This window comes from Gopherus flavomarginatus, chromosome 1 (genome assembly GCF_025201925.1).
Source record: "Gopherus flavomarginatus isolate rGopFla2 chromosome 1, rGopFla2.mat.asm, whole genome shotgun sequence".
NCBI lineage: Eukaryota > Metazoa > Chordata > Testudines > Testudinidae > Gopherus > Gopherus flavomarginatus.
This window is the reverse complement of record NC_066617.1, coordinates 366,586,016-366,606,132: the sequence shown is the minus strand read 5'-3', so window position 1 is coordinate 366,606,132 and position 20,117 is coordinate 366,586,016. Positions and strand designations below refer to the sequence as shown.

The window sequence follows — 20,117 nt, the reverse complement described above, 5'->3', positions numbered from 1 at the left end:
CAGCGAGACCAGATCTAAGCTGGTAGTTAAGCTTAGAGGTGTTCATGCAGGTCTCCACATCTGTACCCTAAAGTTCAGAGTGAGGGTGAAACCTATGACAGATGGGGATGGGAGTAAAGGAGAGAACAACAGGAACACAGCCTTGGGGGAAGAGGCAGGCAGAGGGTGGGGCCTCAGAGTTCCAGTTACCAGCAATTAAAAGGTGACATTCCTATGAGTTAATGAGTAGAACACAGACCGATTTCCCAGTTTATCACACTGACACAGCACAGTAAGCCAGGAAAGTATTTAATGTCTCTTTGACTGTCCAGACAGTGAAGCAGCAAAGAGGGCCCAGCACCATCTCACCAGTCAGCTCTGCACGGAGCTTGGTCTGAGAGCTAGAGCAGCAGGGGAAAATTTTAGGTCCCTTTATGAATAACAAGCCGGAGAAGCCATTTCCGGATCTGTTTAGTCATTATCCCATAGATGATGGGGTTTAGCACGGGAGGCACCAGGAGGTACACATTGGCAATGGCAACATGAAACCATAGGGCCACATCGTGGCCAAAACGGTACATGAGAGAGGAGAAGATAACTGGGATGTAAAAGGTTAAGGTGGCACAGAGGTGGGAGACACAGGTCCCAAAAGTCTTGAGCTGGGCGTCCTTTGTGGGGGGGCTGAAGATGGCCCTGAGGATCAGAATATAGGACACAGTAATAAAAAACACATCCAGACCAGGCACAAAGAATGCCACAAAGAGACCATAGTAACTATTAACATGTGTTTTGGCGCAGGCCAGCTTCACCACGGCCATGTGATCACAATACGTATGCATGATGATGTTGGTTCTGCAATATGGCCACCGCCTTGTCAGGAAGGGATAAGGCAGTACCAGAATGGCACCACGCAGCACTACGGTCAGGCCAACCTTGAACACCATGTGGTTTGTCATGGTGGTGGAATGTCTCAGGGGATGGCAGATGGCCACATAGCGATCCGCTGCCATGGCAACAAAGATCCCTGACTCCATCACAGAGAAGCTGCGAAGGAAGTACATCTGGGTGAGGCAGGCAATGAAATTGATCTCCCTGGAATTGAACCAGAAAATGCTCAACATTTTGGGCAGGGTGGACGTGGATAGGACCAGATCGGTGACGGCCAGCATGCAGAGGAAATAGTACATGGGAACATGGAGGCTCGGCTCCGTCTTCACGATGAACAGGATGGTGAAGTTCCCCAAGATGGCTATGGAGTACATGGTGCAGAAGGGGATGGAGATCCAGATGTGGGCTTCCTCCAGGCCAGGAATTCCCAGTAGGATGAAGGTGGAGGGGTTGCTGAACCTGGTTGTGTTGGAATCTGACATGAGAGCCCAAAGTCTAGGTTGATGGTTGCAAAACAAATGCCTGGATGGAGAGACAGTGTTAATGTGGGCAGTCACCTTTTGTCTTCATTGAGTTGGTCTGGTAATGTGCCAACAGAGAAATGCAAGGAAGCCCTGAAACCACAGCCTTGCAGGTGTTAAACAGCTGAATGCTCTAGTCTGTCTGATAAAGGCTGACAGACACAAACACGGAAAGTCCCGTGACACAAGCACACAGAAACCTGCCCAATCTACCAGACTCAAATACTCAGTACAGCTCCTTGTATGGCAACAAAAGGTCATGACAGAGGTAAACATAAATAGGGGTGAAGAATTTAGCAGGACAATTAAGGACTAGCTACTGGGCCAGGACCAAGACCAGAACTCCCCTCTAGGTGTAGAGGAGGGCTATTGCTGACAGTAAAGGGGAAATGCAAACATGCCTAGGGGCTAACTGCTCAGGGTTCGAGAGGAGAGGGACGGGGGGTACGGCTTACAAGCTTTCAGGCACCTCTAATGCAATAAACAGTGACCGTAGACTAAACGGTCCTGTCTCTGGAATCGATCCTTCCCCCTCTATCAAATTCTTCCCCCAACAGTTAATATGAGATACTGAATTTGCGGCTGGAGGCTGTTCTCATGGGTGACGAGATTGGACCTTCTTTACACACTGAGCAATGACTTTTTCATTGTTCAGAGAGATGAGTTATGAACAACTGACCCTACTAATGCAAATTGCATATTTGATGATGCTTCATGCATCGATAATCCCTTTACGTTCTGGTGTGGAAAAGCTTAACTGGCACCAGCAGGAGACACAGGTGTGATACTGGTTCTCTCTCACTTCTCAGCAGTAGGCAAAACAAAGACAATGATTGGTTTCCTAAAGAATGGGATGGAGAATAACCTGCTTTGAAACAGGATCAGTTTGGTCACTCGTTCTCTATAAATGATATAGAAGATAGAAAGGAGTTTCTAACACAGGCTATGAGAATGAGGAATAGTGTCATATGCAGAGAGACTGAAAAGTCTGGGACTGTTTAGTTAAGAAAAGGAGGAGGAGAACAGCAGAAAAGCATGGAACTGATTACATTCAGAAGGACAAACAGCGAAGAGTTCTCAAGACCTGCTCTGGATATGTGCTCTGTATTAGTCACTTGATCTCTATAAAGAATATAGCAAACATAAAGGGGGTTTCCGAGACAGGCAATAGCAATGGGGAAGCTGCCACATGTGGACAGACTGAAAAGTCTGGGACTGTTAAGTTTGGAGAAGAGATCAACAAGGGGGCATATGTTAGAGGAGAGGGAAATAAAGAATGAAACTGATTACATTCAAATGAACAAAGAGAGAAGAGTTCCCAACCAATACTATCTATAGACATTTAGAGCTTCAAAATCTCTAGTTCTCCAAAGTTGAGGAAAACTATCAGCAAAACTGATTAGGAGGAAAAATTTAGACAAAAAAATGAAATGAAAAGTGAGAGCTCTTTAAGAAGAGATTATTAGATAGCGAAAAAGTCACAATTCCATAGTCAAGAAAGTGGACAACTTTTGCTTAAAAGCTAAAAACTCAGTTCAGTTGCAAAGTGGGTAGAAATTATGAGTGAGGGGACACTATATATAACAAATGGGAGAAAGGGAACATAGATAGCCAGCAATATAATTTGGAAGATATGAAAATTAATATGGGACATTAAAGACATCAGGGAAAAATCCATGGTTGGCAGAACTAAGGATCACATCAAGGAGATTATTAATAATATTAAAACCAAAGATATCCTAGAAAAGTTTTAGAGTAATTCCTGTGTTAAATGTAAACCCTTAAAAATAAGGTAAAGATTAAAAAAATATATTTGAAAAGATTAGGAAAAAATGGAAAAGCTGGTATGGGATTAGTTCAAGAAAAATGTTCTTGGAATATAAGTAATGCCAGTCAATAACGAGGTTTATGCAAAACCGGTTTTGTCAGATAAACCTGATTTCATACTTTTTTAGAGTAAATGTTTGGCTGATCAAGGGAACAGTGCAAATGCAATAAACTTCATTTTTTCCTTAAACAGTGACAAAGAGTCCTGTGGCATCTTATAGACTAACAGATGTGTTGGAGCATGAGCTTTCGTCATGTCATGCGTCTGACGAAGTGAGTATTCAAGCACAAAAGATAATACTTCAATACGTCTGTTAGTCTATAAGGTACCACAGGACTCTTCGTCCCTTTTTACAGATCCAGGCTAACACGGCTACACCTGTGATACTTTAATTTTTCTAAGGCATTTGTTTTATTAAGGGAAAACATTGAGATAAAATAATTAACACTCTATAATATCAGTAGAGCACATTTAAAATGGACTGCAAACTAGCTAACTCGCAGATCTCAGAAAGCAGTTATCATTGGGTCACATTCAGTAAATGGGGCTTTTTCTACTGGGGGTCTGCAGGGATCAGTTCTAGGCCCGATGCTATTCAATATTTTCATCAATGTTATCAAAGGAAATAGAAAATCAGTGCAGATAAAGTTTCTGGATAGCCCTAAGATTGGAAGTGGTGAAAATGAGGACAGGTCAGGCATACCGATTGATCTGGGGAATTGGTGTGGGCATCCGATTCAAACATAATGTTTTAATACAGTCAAATGCAAACTTATCCTCTCAGAACAAGGCATGCAGGCCGAACCCAAAGTCTGGGGCACTGTATTATGTAATGCAAGGACCTGAAAAGGATTTAGAAATCATGTGTAAAACCAATTCCTTGTCCAATGCTGTGGCCGTAAGGACTGATATCATCCTGGGATACATAAAAATGGGAGTGATGAGTTGGAGCAGGAGAATTTACCTCTGCTCATGGGATTGGTGAAACAGAATGCATCCAGTTCTGGGGTCCACATTGTAAAAGACTGTTGAAAAATTGGAGAGAGTGAAGAAAAAAGCCACAAAACTGATTGGAGGCTGGAGAAACATGAAGGATTTCATCTATTTAACATCTCAAAAAAATGACAAAGTGGATACTTTCCTAGGGAGGAAACCATGTGTTGTAATGGGCTCTGTAATCTAGCAGAGGAAGGCAGAGCAATACCCAATGGTTGGAAGCTGAAGACAAATTCCAGCTGGAAAAAATGACCAAATATTTAGCACAGATGGTGATTAACTGTTGGGACACACTGGGAAGGGAAATGATGTATTCTCCAACTCCCCATGTCGGCAGATCCAGACTTAATGCTTCTCTGGAAAATCTGCTTGAAAGCTTGTCTACACTTAGAACAGTAAAGGAGCACTGCCAGAGTACTTCAGTGTAGACACTTACAATGAAGGCAGGGTTTCTTCCATCAGCATAGGTAATCCACCTCCCCAAGAGGTGGTAGCTAGGTGGATGTAGGAATTATTCCATCTAACTCCTCATGCCCACATTGGCATTGTTAATATAGCGACATCTCTCAGTAGGGTGGATTTTTTTGATGTTTCAAGAAAAGCAAATGCAAGGTTAAGTTGTATTAGCAGAGGCACAGCATTCAAGTCATGGTAACTGGTAGTATTTCTTTAGTCTGCATTGGTTTGGTTTCAGCTGGAGTGTCCAGTTATGGTCATCAATGTGTAGAAAGGATGTAGAGAAACTGGAAAGAATCCAAAGGCAAGGGACAAGGATGATCAAAGGGATGGAATATAAGCCATATGGGCAGCCATCAGTCTTCGATGACTAAGACACAACTAATCCTGCATCTTGGCAGAGGGATAGAGTAGCTGACCCTTGCGGTCCCTTTTAACCCCATGGCTCTATGATTCTGTTATGTAAAATCCTAATGTATACCTGGCATTAGTCGCACACAAGTCTTTGGCTGAGGTGCCTGGGTGAAATTTAATGGGCTAGTGTTACAGAGAAGGTCTGACTGGATGATCTAATGATCCCTTCCTACCTATCCCTGTACATAAAGAAAGTAGAATAGGCATTTATATTTACTCTGTCTCATAACACATGAACAAGAGAACATCCAGTTGCACTGAAAATCTGAAAATATAACATAATTATAGTTCCATTGGCCTGTGGAACTCCTTGCCAATGATATTATTGGAGTGAAGAGCTTAGCTGCATGGGATTCACAAATGGAATGACCATTTTAGGTGGAGTTGGTGGCACCACCTTTTGTTAAGACTGTCTGACACATTCAATAAGAAGACTTCACTTTCAGCTGCTAAGAAGTTTGGCAAATTTTAGGCATTTGGACTGAAATTTCCTAAGCTGGGTGTCTGCTTCTGGCAGAACTGTTTTTTGAAAGTTTTCAGAATAACAGTCCTTCCGACTTCTCACATGACACTAGGAGAACAGATGTCTTGCCCATATTGAAAAATTCTTATGATAGTTCCAGTGAGGAGCCTTAACACCTCCATGCATATCAGAAGATAAAATTCCGGGAATAGTTCCCCAATTAACAGCCAGAGCCCAGACATGCAAAAGGAGGAGGTGACGTGCTCTGTGCATTAACACACAGCTGTCTCCTGAGGTCTTTACTCAGTTCTTACTGACTAAAGAACAGTCACAGCCTCAGAATTTGACCTTGTATTATACATCTGCTAACACCTTTCACCATGAAGGATCCACTGTGCCACTGAGATGCAGCCACCTTGCAGCTTCAGGATACTAGCTGAGATGGGCACGGGTGCATAGAAAAGAGGGACATTTTGCCCAGTGATACTGGAGTAAACTCATCACCTGCGGCAAGGGCCCTGGGATGTTTAATGGTTGTAAAGAGCGGAAAGGACACAGACTTACTCTCTATCCCTTCACACACATGTTGCACTCGGTTTGTTGAGCAGGTGAGCTCCCCAGCAAGTCACAGGTACCTATGAATTCTGAGATGGAAGTGTCTTGGGAATCCCTCTTAGGTAGCTGTATCCCACGTCTCTCTCACCCAACATCTATAGTAACATCCCATACCAAGAGCCGACACAGGGCTGTGCACAATTTATAATATAGCTCTGTACAGTCCCAGTTGGGTTTGCTCAGCCTCTGGGGAGGAGCAGCATATGAATGCAGGAGACAAGCTTCTGTGCTAATTATCCAGCTTTCGGAGTAAACAGCAACTAAGATACCATCCCCAAGGGAGGTGAGAACTCTTGGGCTCTGTGCTGAGTCAGTGAGGAATTACTTGCTTGTGCATTTGTGCATATTTTAAAATTGTAGTTGATTAGGAAGAAAACTAGGGATAATGTCTAGAGCTCCTTAGGGTCTGATACCCTGAAAATGCTCAGGATGGCTGGGTAGATAGTAGTCAGACAGATCTGGTGAGAGATGGCTGAGAGGAACATGAACACTTTCTGGAGGCACACAGGGTTTTTACTAAGGGATCAGAGATCAGTAATTCTCATTCGTAACTATTATCATCCTGTGCAGGATTTTTAATTCAAGAATCTTCAATTCACTTAGCAAAGTAGAGTCACTATGACCATTTCCCCATTATACAGATAGGTAAACTGAGATACAGGGAGATGTGACTTAGTGAAAGTCACACAGAGAATCACAGACAGAATCCATCATCCCTGACTTCTCGGCTGTAACCACAGTCTAACCCTCTCAGGTCTTGCTCTTACACACTCATACACAGGCAGGTATACACCCAGCTGTAGTTATATGGATGCTGCCACTAGCCACTCATGAACTAATAAACAGAGGCTCCAGCCAGTTCCACCCAGCTCCCCAGCTTAAGACCCCAGAGCTATATCATCTTGCCTTGGTCAAAAGTCTGACTAGTGTAAGATTATTACCCAGTCCGCCTCTCCCTGAATGTGGAGAGGACACTGCACCAGCCCTAGTTCCTAAGCAGGATTCCCTTATAGATTTCATACTCTCTTAGGTAACATATAGTGATAGACCCAGGCCAGTGGGGTACAGCAGAGTAGTAGAAGGCAGATATACTGGCCACTGGATAAGCAGTTTTCTGTACCCTGACTGACCAGAGCAGGGGCTGCCCCAGGCTCGGGTGGACACATGACTCTAATTAGCCTGCAAAGAGCCAGGTGAGACTGGTAAGCTAATGTGACCACCTGACTCTCATTAAGGTCCCTCTGATACTATAAAAGGGCTCACTCCAGTCAGGCTGAGGAGAGCCAGGGAGCCAGAGGGGAGGAAGTGCGGCTGAAGAGCTGGGTAATGGAGACACCCTCAAGATGCTGCAAAGGGGGCCCGAAGGTAAGGGTAAAGAAGGCATTGAGAGAGACAGAGAGAAGCAGGAGAGCTGTAGGGAAGTGGCCCAGGGAAATGTAGGGTCCCTGGGCTGGAACCCAGAGTAGAGGGCGGGCCCCAGCCCACCACTACAGGAACATCTCTTGGGAGGGGATGACAGGCCCCTGTCAGGACAGGAGGCTAAACTGCTCAGGAATAAACCTGTAAGAACAACAGAGACTGTGGGAGTTCTCTCACCAACCTCCTTGCTGGCTTATGATGAAAAGGGCTCAGTAGCCTGTGACCCTTGCCTCTAGAGAGAGAAGGGCTATGTGGAGGGTCGCAGTGAGCCACTGAGGCTATCATAATCCACCAGGAAGTGTGGGATCCAATGAGACAAGGTTGGACCTCTTCCACACTATCTAATAAAAAAGATTAAGTACAGAAAGATAGATTTTAAGTGATTATTAATAATAGCAAACAGATCACAGTTGGTTATAGAAATAACAAACAAAACTGCAATCTAAATTCTATACGCTCGATAGTATTTGAATTAAGCAGTGTTGCACCCTGATAATACAAACAGCCCACTAATCTTCCATACACAGGCTAAAAGTCCACCCAGATTGGGAGCAAGCCCCAGTTCAATCCTTGTTCCTAAGGTGTTTCCAGGTTTTGAGTTGTGGGGGTAGTCAAGCCAAATGATGATGTCACTTCCCCTTTTATCGCACAGTTAGTGGGAAAGAACAGGCACAAGAAGACAAGACAAAGTCCAGTGTCACATGAGCTGGTCACATGCCCTTGTCTGCTTCGATGAGTCATAGTTGGTGCCACTACCCATTTCCTGGCTAGAACATTCACAGGAAAGTCCATGAGGCGGAGTTAAGCTTTTTCTAAGGCCTATTGTGTTTCTTAATGGTCTATTACCTTGAATGGTTCATCCAACTGGATGTAAATGACTTTGTATGTGTTACCAGGAGCAAACACATTTGAAATACTGGTACATAGTCAATATTCATAACTTTAGGTGGAAACATGATACATGCATAGAATGCACACTGATATATTACATGATATAGTTGATATAAAACACATTATAAACATATCATGAAATAGATCCTAGAATACTCAAGGAGCTGACTGAGGAGATATCTGAGCCATTAGCTATTATCTTTGAAAAGTCATGGAAGACAGAAGAGATTCCAGAAGACTGGAAAAGAGCAAAGGTAATGTCAATCCATAAAAAGGGCAATAAGGACAAACTGAGGAATTATAGACCAGTCATCTTAACTAATATCTAGAAGCTAATAAGATAATAAGTAACAGTTAGCAACAAATTATGTCAACCCAGACAGATACTTTTCTTTGACAGGGTAACTAGCCTTGTGGATGGGGTGGGAAGCAGCAGATGTATATCCTGACTTCAGTAAAGCTTTTGATTCTGTCTTGTAACAAGGGGTGCTCTTGGGGGACACTATTGAGAGTATCAATTCAGGACAAATTGCTTAGAGCAGGGCAGTCACAGCCCCAGGATGTGGGTCCTTCAGTATTCAGGCACCAAACCAGCCAAACAGAGAGGACTTCAGTTTTACCCCACTGGCTAACCAGAAGTCACACAAGCAATTCCCTTAGACACTCTAGTTTCCCCTTATCACCACCAGTGCCACTTGTTATGGGGACTAATGGTTATGAAAACCAATTATCATAAACAAGCTGATGGAGCTACTGTAAGGTGGATGTATAACTGATTGGAAAATTGTTCCCAAAGAGTAGTCGTGCTGGAAGGGCATAATGAGTGGGGTCCCTCAGGGATCAGTTCTGGGTCCAGTTCTGTTCAATATCTTAATCAATCATTTAGATTGTGACATAGAGGGTACATCCATAAAGTTTGAGGATGACAAGAGGTTGCAACTGCTTTGGAGGGTAAGATTATAATTCAAAATGGTCTGGACAAAATGGAGAAAGGGTCTGAAGTAAATGGGATGAAATTAAGTAAGGACAAATTCAAAGTGCTCCACTTAGGAAGGAACAATGAGTTTCACACACACAAAATGGGAAATGACTGCCTAGGAAGGAGCACTGCGGGAAGGGATCTAGGGGTCATAGTGGACCATAAGGTAAATATGAGTCAACAGTGTAACTCTGTTGCAAAAAATGCAAACATCATTCTGGGATGTATTAGTAGCAGTGTTGCATAGAAGACATGAGAAGTAATTATTCCACTCTATTCCACACTGATTAGGCCTCAACTGAAGTTTTGCGTCCAGTTCCATGAGCCACATTTCAGGAAGGATGTGGACAAATTGGAGAAAGTCCAGAGAAGAACAACAAAAATGACCAAAGGTCTAGAAATCATGAGTTATGAGGGAAGATTGAAAGAACTGGGTTTGTGTAGTCTGGAAAAGAGAAGACTTAGAGAGGACATGATGACAGTTGTCCTCGTAAATTGTAGCCATCAAATGCCTAATGCACCAGTGAGGGCCCTCACCTGGTACGGCTATATCAGTAATGCAAGTTATTACTTCATATTTCTAACTTCAGATCTAAGAACGATACATGCATACAAATAGCAAAACCAAATTCAGTACACAGCAACTGTTTCAATTATATATTACAAGAGGTATTTCACATAAAGCATATTCCAGTTATGTCATATTCATAAGCATTCTTTCATAAAGCATATGGAGAGTAATGTCACGGCACACTTTAGTTGCTAAGTTAACTGGTAAATAACTGCATATCGTCAATAAAACACCTGTTGAGGATACTTTCGATTACTATAAATTCAAAGAAATAGTTTTCAAACAATTTCAGATTACCCTGAAATTTAAAACATGAAAGAGTGAATTCCAGGAGGAAGATGGGTGGGAGCCTGCCCACATCTAAAGGCCTTTTCCCGAGCCTTGCAGGAGGAGCAACTGGATTAGGGATCTAACTAAATATGGGGAATAACTAAAGAATAACAGGGTCAGAAGTGGAGGTCAAAGGTTATTTGGATAAGGGGAAAGCAGTGGACGTGTTATTCCTTGATTTTAGCAAAGATTTTGATATGGTCTCCCACAGTATTCTTGCCTGCAAGTTAAAGAAGTATGGGCTGGATGAATGGACTATAAGGTCGATAGAAAGTGGGCTAGATTGTTGGGCTCAATGGATAGTGATAAATGGCTGCAAGTCTAGTTGGCAGCCAGTATCAAGCGGAGTGCCCCAAGGGTCAGTCCTGGGGCCGGTTTTGTTCAATATCTTCATTACTGGTCTGGAGGATGGCATGGATTGCACACTCAGCAAGTTTGCAGATGACACTAAACTGGGAGGAGTGGTAGATACACTGGAGGGTAGGGATAGGATACAGAGGAACCTAGACAAATCGGAGGATTGGACCAAAAGAAATATGATGAGATTCAACAAGGGTGAGTGCAGAGTCAATAAGGACAAGTGAAGAATCCCATGCACTGCGACAGACTAGGGACCGAATGACGAGGCAGCAGCTCTGCAGAAAAAGGATCTAGGGATTACAGTGGATGAGAATCTGGATATGAGTCAACAGTGTGCCCTTGTTGCCATGAAGGCTAATGGTATTTTGGGCTGTATAAGTAGGGGCATTGCCAGTAGTTAGAGGGACATGATCATTCACCTTTATCTGACATTGGTGAGGCCTCATCTGGAGTAGTGTGTCCAGTTTTGGGCCCCACACTAACAAAAGGATGTGGAAAAATTGGAAGAGAAGAATGGAAATAGACCCCACAGTTGCAGAGCACCTCCCTATCCAGCATCCTATTCCTTGTATTGTATAGATCTACTTTGGCCAGGGCAGGGAGAAGGTTGATGAAGAGGTCTTACGAATGCATGAGGCTATGGACAAGTGTTCATATACAGAGACTTGAGAGGAAAATTGCAACTAGAATCTCAACATGCTCATGGTTCAATGAAGGATCTGCCAACAGATATTCCGGCGAGTCATGGTACCAGGGTGGAATATTGTCTGGCGCACGAGTGTTCCTCACCCTCTACCAGTAGTATAAGGTTCCATCACTTGGTATCAGGATGGGACATGAGGGTGAGGAAGAGAAACGTGTAGAGCATGAGCAAGTAGAGTTTGTTCCCTTGGTGCAATATGAAAGTGAACTGGCTGCAGGTCAGGCAGCCAGCTTGAGTTGTAGAATCATAGAATATTAGGGTTGGAAAAGATCTCATTAGGTCATCTAGTACAATCCCCTGCTCAAAGCAAGACCAACACCAACTAAATCAGGTTTTGGAAGGGAAGGGGCTGTGGGGGGTTTGTGGGCCAGGGGTCCAATGACAAAGTCTGGAGAGCCAGGGTGAGGGGAAGATGCGGAGCACTCTCTTACAGGACCCCACTCAAGGAAAACCAGAGAATTGGGCAGTAACTTTGCCCTGACCTCCTGGAGTACACAAACCGAGCTCTGAAGGGTGGAGAGCCCGGTGTGCAAACCGAGCGCTTGGGAATCCACCCAGTCCCCTGTAGCCAATGATTTTAGTTTAGTATTCATTTATTGTGTGATGCTACAATCAATCAATATGTTATATTCTGTATGCTAATTATATGTTAATCAGGTTTGATTTATTGGATTATAAAAGTATAAGATTGATTAATATTTAAAGGAATTAGGTGTTAGACATAAATCAGAGAAGCTGAAAAGTAAGAAGCCTGTAGATTGAGGCCTGCAAGTCTTTAGCTTAGCTGCTGGGAGAAGAAAGATCTCAACCCTCCAGGAAAGGGGTGGTGAAAGTTTCAGTGCTGGGAGTGGGGATGACTAGAAAGCCCAGTCTGGGAGGTTGATTTTTCGCATGGGCATAACCCTGCCCTGGAGTTGGGAAGCAGCTCCACAGAGGGTAGCCAACATGCGAAGTCCCCTTACTTCCTTACCTCAGCAGATCCTGGCACACCAAGACCCCAAAGATGACCTTAAACAGAGATCCCCACTGAACGGGACAATGGGGGGAAAGGAAAAACAGTAACTAAACACACAGGAAGGTTCAGGGAAGAGCTGAAAGACACTTTGGGTATTGAACAAACCAAATTGTTCAAGCATAGAAGTGGTATAATAAAAATACTTAGAAACACCCACCTGTGAGAAAAGATTTTGTGTTATTGTTCAATCTCATGATGCAAAGTTTGTTGCTAGTGGTAAACCTTTTCAGAAAGAGTTTGGTACTGATGGTAAATCCTAAGCAAAGGGGTAACATGCATGAGTTTGGGAGAAAGCTTTTGGACAAGCTAGGAACAGTAAACAAGAAGCCCTGTGGGGCTACTGCTTCCAAGCTCACAGGCTCAAAGCTTGTCATAGCAAGGAAACCATAATACACCTGGTCAGCTGCGCAGAGGGGGAAACTGAGGCACAGCACCTCATGGTATTGATGAATATCTGTATTGAGTCATCAGCAGCTGGGAAAACACAATGGTTAACAACGCTACACAGATACAGAGGGATGTTTTCTATTGACATGGAGAAGGCACTTGTTGACTTTTTAGGTCACTAGACTGATCTACAAAGTGTTAAAAGGTACCCAGAGACTTACAAGAACACCTGTGAGTAACACTACAATGTTTGGGACACTTTTGAGTTGTTCAGTCAAAATTTGAAAACTGCTCGGGCACACTGCCTCTGTGTTAGTCAGTGACCAATAATCTGGCAATAAACTAAGGTGTAAGGTTTGAAATTCTATGCCCCAAAGCTACACCCTGGCATCACTATATTTACCATAGTGATATCATTATGATGTATTTTATTCCAAGTGTGTCATGTAAGGTACAAATGGAAAAGCTGTGATTTCTGAATATGATTAGCCAGTTCGTGTGCATGTATCACTGCTATACCTAAAGTTATGAAAACATGTACGGGCGTGTGATCAGCTCATTGGACTCTGGACTCCAGCTTGTGCCTTTACTTTTCCAGTAACTGTACTGGGGGGTTTTGTTTGAAAACAATGAAGTTCCCTCCACATGGCAGAAGCTATAATAGGGGCAAGTGACATCAACACTTGGCCTCACTCCCCCTCACAACTCAACTCCTGGAAAGAAGAATGACTGAACTGGGGCTGTGGTCCCAGGCTGAAGGGGTTACTAACCTGTGTATGGATGATTGGTGGACTGCTTGTATCATCAGGATGAGACATAGCTTGATTCACATCCTCTCTATTTTATAGAACTTAGTTTGAAGTTTTCTTTATTTCTTTGGTAACCAGTTTTGATTTATTAATATAATCACTTAAAATCTGCTCAGGAATAGGGGCTGGTGCATTGTCATCTCCACACTGAGGGAGCGGCAGACTGGGTAATAAAGAACATAAGAACCGCTGTACCGGGTCAGACCAAAAGGTCCATCTAGCTCAGTATCTGTCTACCGACAGTGGCCAATGCCAGGTGCCCCAGAGGGAGTGAAACTAACAGGCAATGATCAAGTGATCTCTCTCCTGCCATCCATCTCCATCCTCTGATGAACAGAGGCTAGGGACACCATTTTTTACCCTACCTGGCTAATAGCCATTTCTGGACTTAGCCATTATGAATTTATCCAGTTCCCTTTTAAATATTGTTATAGTCCCTGTGACATTATTGATATAAACTGGGACCATATAGAACATGGGTTGCAACCAAGGTCCTGTAGTGGCACCAAATCCTATGTAAAAGGGGTCATATAAGGTGTCTAAGACCAAGTTATGAGTTACTGGTTATGATTATGCTGTCTGTATGTCTGTATCATTTTGTAGTTGAAGTTATAAGTATTGGCTGTATACTGTCTGTATTTCAAATTGGTGCTGCAGTTCTGGGAAACACCCGAGAAAAGTTGGTGTTAGCATCGTGACGATGTGGTTCTGGCAGGACCCAACTGAGAGTGTCAATTCAGGACCAATTGCTTAAACAGGGTTTAAACAGGCTGGGGTTTTTCCACCTCTAAGGCAAACCAAACCAGCCAGACAAAAAGGACTTTGGTTTCACCCCACTGGCTAACCACAAGTCACACAAGCAATTTCCTTAGACACTCCAGTCTCCCAGTATCACCACCAGTGCCACCCGTCCTGGCGATGAATGGTTATGAAAACCAACACCCCAGTAAAAGAAAAAGGTTCTCTCGATCCCAAAGGACCAAGCCTCAGACCCAGGTCAATGTACACATCAGATCTTACCACAAATCACGCTGTTGCCAATCCTTTAGAATCTAAAATCTAAAGGTTTATTCATAAAGGGAAAAAGGTAGAGATGAGAGCTAGAATTGGTTAAATGGAATCAATTACATACAGTAATGGCAAAGTTCTTAGTTCAGGCTTGTAGCAGTGATGGAGTAAACTGCAGGTTCAAATCAAGTCTCAAGAGAACATCCCCTGCTGGGATGTGTCATCAGTCCTTTGTGTAGAGCTTCAGTTTGTAGCAAAGTCCCTCCAGAGGTAGGAAGCAGGATTGAAGACAAGATAGAGACGAGGCATCAGCCTTATATAGGCTTTTCCAGGTGTAAGAACCTCTCTGTTCTTACTGTGGAAAATTACAGCAAAATGGTGTCTGTAGTCACATGGGCCAGTCCCTGCACACCCTGCTGAGTTACAAGGCGTATCTGCCTCCTCTCAGTGAGTCAATTGTGTAGCTGACGGTCCTCAATGGGCCATCAAGCAGGCTAAGCAGAGCTAACACCAACTTTTCTCGGGTGTTTCCCAGAACTGCAGCACCAATTTGAAATACAGACAGTATACAGCCAGTACTCATAACTTCAACTACAAAATGATACAGACATACAGACAGCATAATCATAACCAGTAACTCATAACTTGGTCTTAGACACCTTATATGACCCTCTTTACATAGGATTTGGTGCCACTACAGGACCTTGGTTGCAACCCATGTTCTATATGGTCCCAGTTTATATCAATAACGTTACAGTCCCATCCTTCACAACCTCCTCAGGTAAGGAGTTCCACAAGTTGACTGTGAGCTGTGTGAAGATCTTCCTTTTGTTTTAAACCTGCTACCTATTAATTTCATTTGGTAACCTCTAGTTCTTGTATTATGGGACTAAGTAAATAACTTTTCCTTAACCACTTTCTCAACATCACTCATGATTTTATATACCTCTATCATATCCCCCCTTAGTCTCCTCTTTTCCAAGCTGAAAAGGCCTAGCATCTTTAATCTTTCCTTGTATGGGACCCTCTCCAAATCCCTAATCATTTTAGTTACACTTTTCTGAACCTTGTCTAGTGCTAGAATATCTTTTTTGAGGTGAGGAGACTACATCTGTACACAGTATTCGAGATGTGTGCGTACCACGGATTTATTTAAGGGCAACAATATATTCTCAGTCTTATTCTCTATCCCCTTTTTAATAATTACTAACATCCTGTTTGCTTTTTTGACCTTCTCAGCACACTGCGTGGACAACTTCAGAGAACTATCCACTATGACGCTAAGATCTTTTTCCTGACTCGTTGTGGCTAAATTAGTCCCCATCATATTGTATGTATAGTTGGGGTTATTTTTTCCAATGTGCATTACTTTACATTTAGCCACATGAAATTTCATTTGCCATTTTGTTGCCCAATCACTTAGTTTTGTGAGATCTTTTTGAAGTTCTTCACAATCTGCTTTGTTCTTAACTATCTTGAGTAGTTAAGTATCATCTGCAAACTTTGCCACCTCACTGTTTACCCCTTTCTCCAGATCATTTATGAATAAATTGAATAGGATTGGTCCTAGGACTGACCCTTGGGGAACACCACTAGTTACCCCTCTCCATTCTGAGAATTTACCATTAATTCCTACCCTTTGTTTCCTGTCTTTTAGCCACTTCTCAATCCATGAAAGGACCTTCCCTTTTATCCCATGACAGCTTAATTTACGTAAGAGCCTTTGGTGAGGGTGTCATAAACAGATAGCTAAGGGTTAATGTTCTTTTACCTGTAAAGGGTTAACACAAGGAACCAAACACCTGACCAGAGGACCAATCAGGAAACAAGACTTTTTCAAATCTGGGTGGAGGGAAGTTTTGGGTGTGAGTTCTTTGTTCTTTGTCTTGGGTCTGACCCTCTTGGCTCTGAGAGTGATCTTTCTGTCTCCTGCCTTTCTAATCTTCTGTTTCCAAGTTGTAAGTACAAGGATAGTAAGACAATAGGTTTATATTGTTTTCTTTTGCATTTACATGTGTGTAGTTGCTGGAATGTGTTAAATTGTATTCTTTTTGGATAAGGCTGTTTATTCATTTTTTTTCCTTTAAGCAATTGACCCTGTATATTGTCATCTTATTACAGAGACTATTTTTAATGTCTTTTTCTTTCTTTTTTTATATAAAGCTTTCTTTTTAAGACCTGTTGGAGTTTTTCTTTAGTGGGGACTCCAGGGAATTGAGTCTGCAGCTCACCAGGGAATTGGTGATAGGAAAACGTCAAGGGGAAAATCTCTTTGTGTTAGATTTACTAAGCCTGACTTTGCATACCCTCTGGGTGAGGGGGAGAGATTAGATCTCTCGGTAGTTGTGTTTCCAGGACTGGAAGCAGGGAATCTCCTAGGGTCGTCCAGGGAGGGGAGCCTGGGAGGAAGTAACAAGGAAACAAGGGGAGGGGGTTATTTCCCTTTGTTGTAAGACTCAAGGCATCTGAGTCTGGGGGTCCCCCAGGGAAGGTTTTGGGGAGACCACAGTGAGCTAGGCACTGTATAATTCTTAGCTGGTGGCAGCGATACCAGGTCCAAGCTGGTAACTAAGCTTGGAGGTTTTCATGCTAACACCCATATTTTGGACGCTAAGTTCCAGATCTGGGAAAAAATGTTATGACATGGTGTGCAGTGGTGGGATAGATAGAATCCAGAAGCCAGTAGGAATATTATATTTTTCTTTTCTCTGCTAGGGGATTTTAAGCAGAGAGGTTTTGGTTTTAAAGGCAACCAGAGAGAAATTTTTTTTCTATTCTCTCCTTGCAGTGACTTGCATATTAAGCAAGGAACTATTAAGGGTCTTTTGTTAAACATAGCACTCCCATTGAGAGTCAAGTACCCAGCACAATACACATGCAAATAAAGTGGTTTTTCTGGTTTACTTTACATTTAAAAGATTAGCTAGAGAAAAAAAAGGCACTGTTGCTAGGCAGACCCCAGGAGGCAACAGAGAACCTGCAGTTCTGAGAATAAACACCAGAGGGCACCCCAACACAAGAAAACAGGAACCATGACTTCCAAGGAAAAAAGGGAGGCAGAAGAACAAATTAAAGAAGCAGACCACAGGCGACAACTGGGAAAAAGAAAAAGAGGTGGACTGAAAGGAAAGGAAGAAAACATCAAACTGGCAGCCTACAAAAGAGAACAAGGAGCCAAAGAGGCAGCCCACAAAAGAAAACTAGAAGAAGAAGAGATGGCCCACAGAAGGAAACAAGAAGAAGAAGAAGTGGCCCACAGAAGGAAACAAGAAGAAGAAGAGGCAGCCTACAAAAGACAGATAGAGCTCCAGAGGGAGACCCACCAACAGGCCATGGAATTAGAAAAGGCTAAGCAACAAAACACAGCCAATGCTAACAACCCTGAGCCAATGATTGTTCCACAGCACAGGAAATTTCCCACCTACAAGGCTGATGACACCGAGGCCTTCTTAGAAAATTTTGAAAGAGCCTGTCTTGTGTACAGCATCTCTGAAGACCAGTACATGGTAGAATTGAGGCCACAGCTCAGCGGACCTTTAGCAGAGGTGGCAGCTGAAATGCCTAAGGAGAAAATGAACGACTATAAAATTTTTCAAACCAAGGCCAGATTAAGAATGGGGATAACCCCGGATCATGCACGTCGGCATTTCAGAACCCAAAAGTGGAAACCAGATGTGTCATTTCCCAAACACGCCTACTACATTGGGAAAAATTATGAGGCCTGGATATCAGGAAACAATGTTAAATCCTTGGACGAACTGCACCTCCTCATACAAATGGAGCAGTTCTTGGATGGTGTTCCCGAGGACATAACATGGTACATACAAGATGGAAAACCCAAAAATCTCACCGAGGCGGGGGAAATTGGAGCCAGATGGATGGAAGTGGCAGAAAGCAAGAAAGCTACTGTCAAGGGGAACGAATACCCCAGAGGGCACACTGACAATAAACCCTACAACCAAGGGCAGCCAAAGACCCCATCTACAACCCAAGGAAAGGCACAGACACCCTATTCTTCCACCTCACCAGTCTCCAGTAACTCACCTCGACCCAGTGACCAGTCAGCTGGAAGATGCTTTAGGTATAATGAACTGGGACATTTCAAGGCCAACTGCCCAAAGAACGCCAACAGAGTGCAGTTCATTACACCACCATCGCACCAAAGATCCCCAGGACCAGATGCCTCTCAAATACCCTTGGAGCGAAGGGAAAATTTGAGAGTGGGCAGAAAGAAGGATACCGCGTGGAGAGACACGGGGGCACAAGTGTCAGCTATCCACCAATCCTTCGTCGACCCCAAATTCATCAACCCAAAGGCCCAACTGACAATTTACCCCTTCATGTCTCAAGCTGTAGACTTGCCTACAGCTGAACTGCCTGTCCAGTACAAAGGCTGATCAGGAATGTGGACTTTTGCAGTCTATGACAATTATTCCATCCCCATGCTACTGGGGGAAGACTTGGCCAACCAGGTGAAGCGGGCCAAGAGAGTGGGAATGGTTACACGCAGCCAAACCATGCAAGCTTCCAGACCCATTCCTGTCCCTGAGCCGTCCACAGATGCCCTGTCTGTGTTACCAGAGACCCAGACAGAGGTAGTGGACCCGGATTCCATGCCTACCACTGAAACAGCCACAGCATCTCCAGTCCCAGGCCCGGAACTGGAACAGCAACCAGCACCAGCAAGTGCAACCACATCTTCAAACTCAACGCCAGAGGGCGCCAGCGAGCCAGAACTGGCAGAAGCAAAAGACAACCATACCCAAAAGGCTCAGCCAGAGCCTGAAATACCCTCAGGTGCACCAGCGGAGAGCGGTTCACCAGCAACGGAAACAACCCCATCACCTACATCGCTTCCAGAGGGACCAAGCCCAAGTCCACAGTCTGAGGAAGAACTGGTGACCCCAGCCTCAAGGGAACAGTTCCAGGCTGAGCAGGAAGCGGATGACAGCCTTCAGAAAGCGTGGGCGGCGGCACGGAGCACCCCACCGCCTCTCAGCTCTTCTAATCGATCCCGGTTTGTTATAGACCAAGGACTTTTATACAAGGAAATTCTTTCTGGTGGACACCGGGAAGAATGGCAGCTGCAAAAACAGTTGGTGGTTCCAACTAAGTACCGGGGGAAGCTCTTAAGCTTAGCCCATGATCATCCCAGTGGCCATGCTGGGGTGAACAGAACCAAAGACCGGTTGGGGAAGTCCTTCCACTGGGAGGGGATGGGCAAGGACGTTGCCAAGTATGTCCGGTCTTGTGAGGTATGCCAAAGAGTGGGAAAGCCTCAAGACCAGGTCAAGGCCCCTCTCCAGCCACTCCCCATAATTGAGGTTCCATTTCAGCGAGTAGCTGTGGATATTCTGGGCCCTTTCCCAAAAAAGACGCCCAGAGGAAAGCAGTACGTACTGACTTTAGTGGACTTTGCTACCCGATGGCCAGAAGCAGTCGCTCTAGGCAACATCAGGGCTAACACTGTGTGCCTGGCCTTAAC

The 20,117-nt window shown here is 43.9% G+C and overlaps 1 protein-coding gene across 1 annotated transcript; it reads right to left on the bottom strand.

The window, feature by feature from the left end:
- Window positions 1-401: 401 nt before the first annotated feature.
- Window positions 402-1,349, bottom strand: LOC127043941 (olfactory receptor 52K1-like). Its single transcript, XM_050938241.1, has one exon. It carries the CDS (start codon window positions 1,347-1,349, stop codon window positions 402-404), a length of 948 nt encoding a protein of 315 aa, XP_050794198.1.
- Window positions 1,350-20,117: the final 18,768 nt, after the last annotated feature.

Coding starts and splice junctions, on each gene's coding strand:
- LOC127043941 (XM_050938241.1), bottom strand. CDS start 1,349: ATGTCAGATTCCAACACAACCAGGTTCAGCAACCCCTCCACCTTCATC.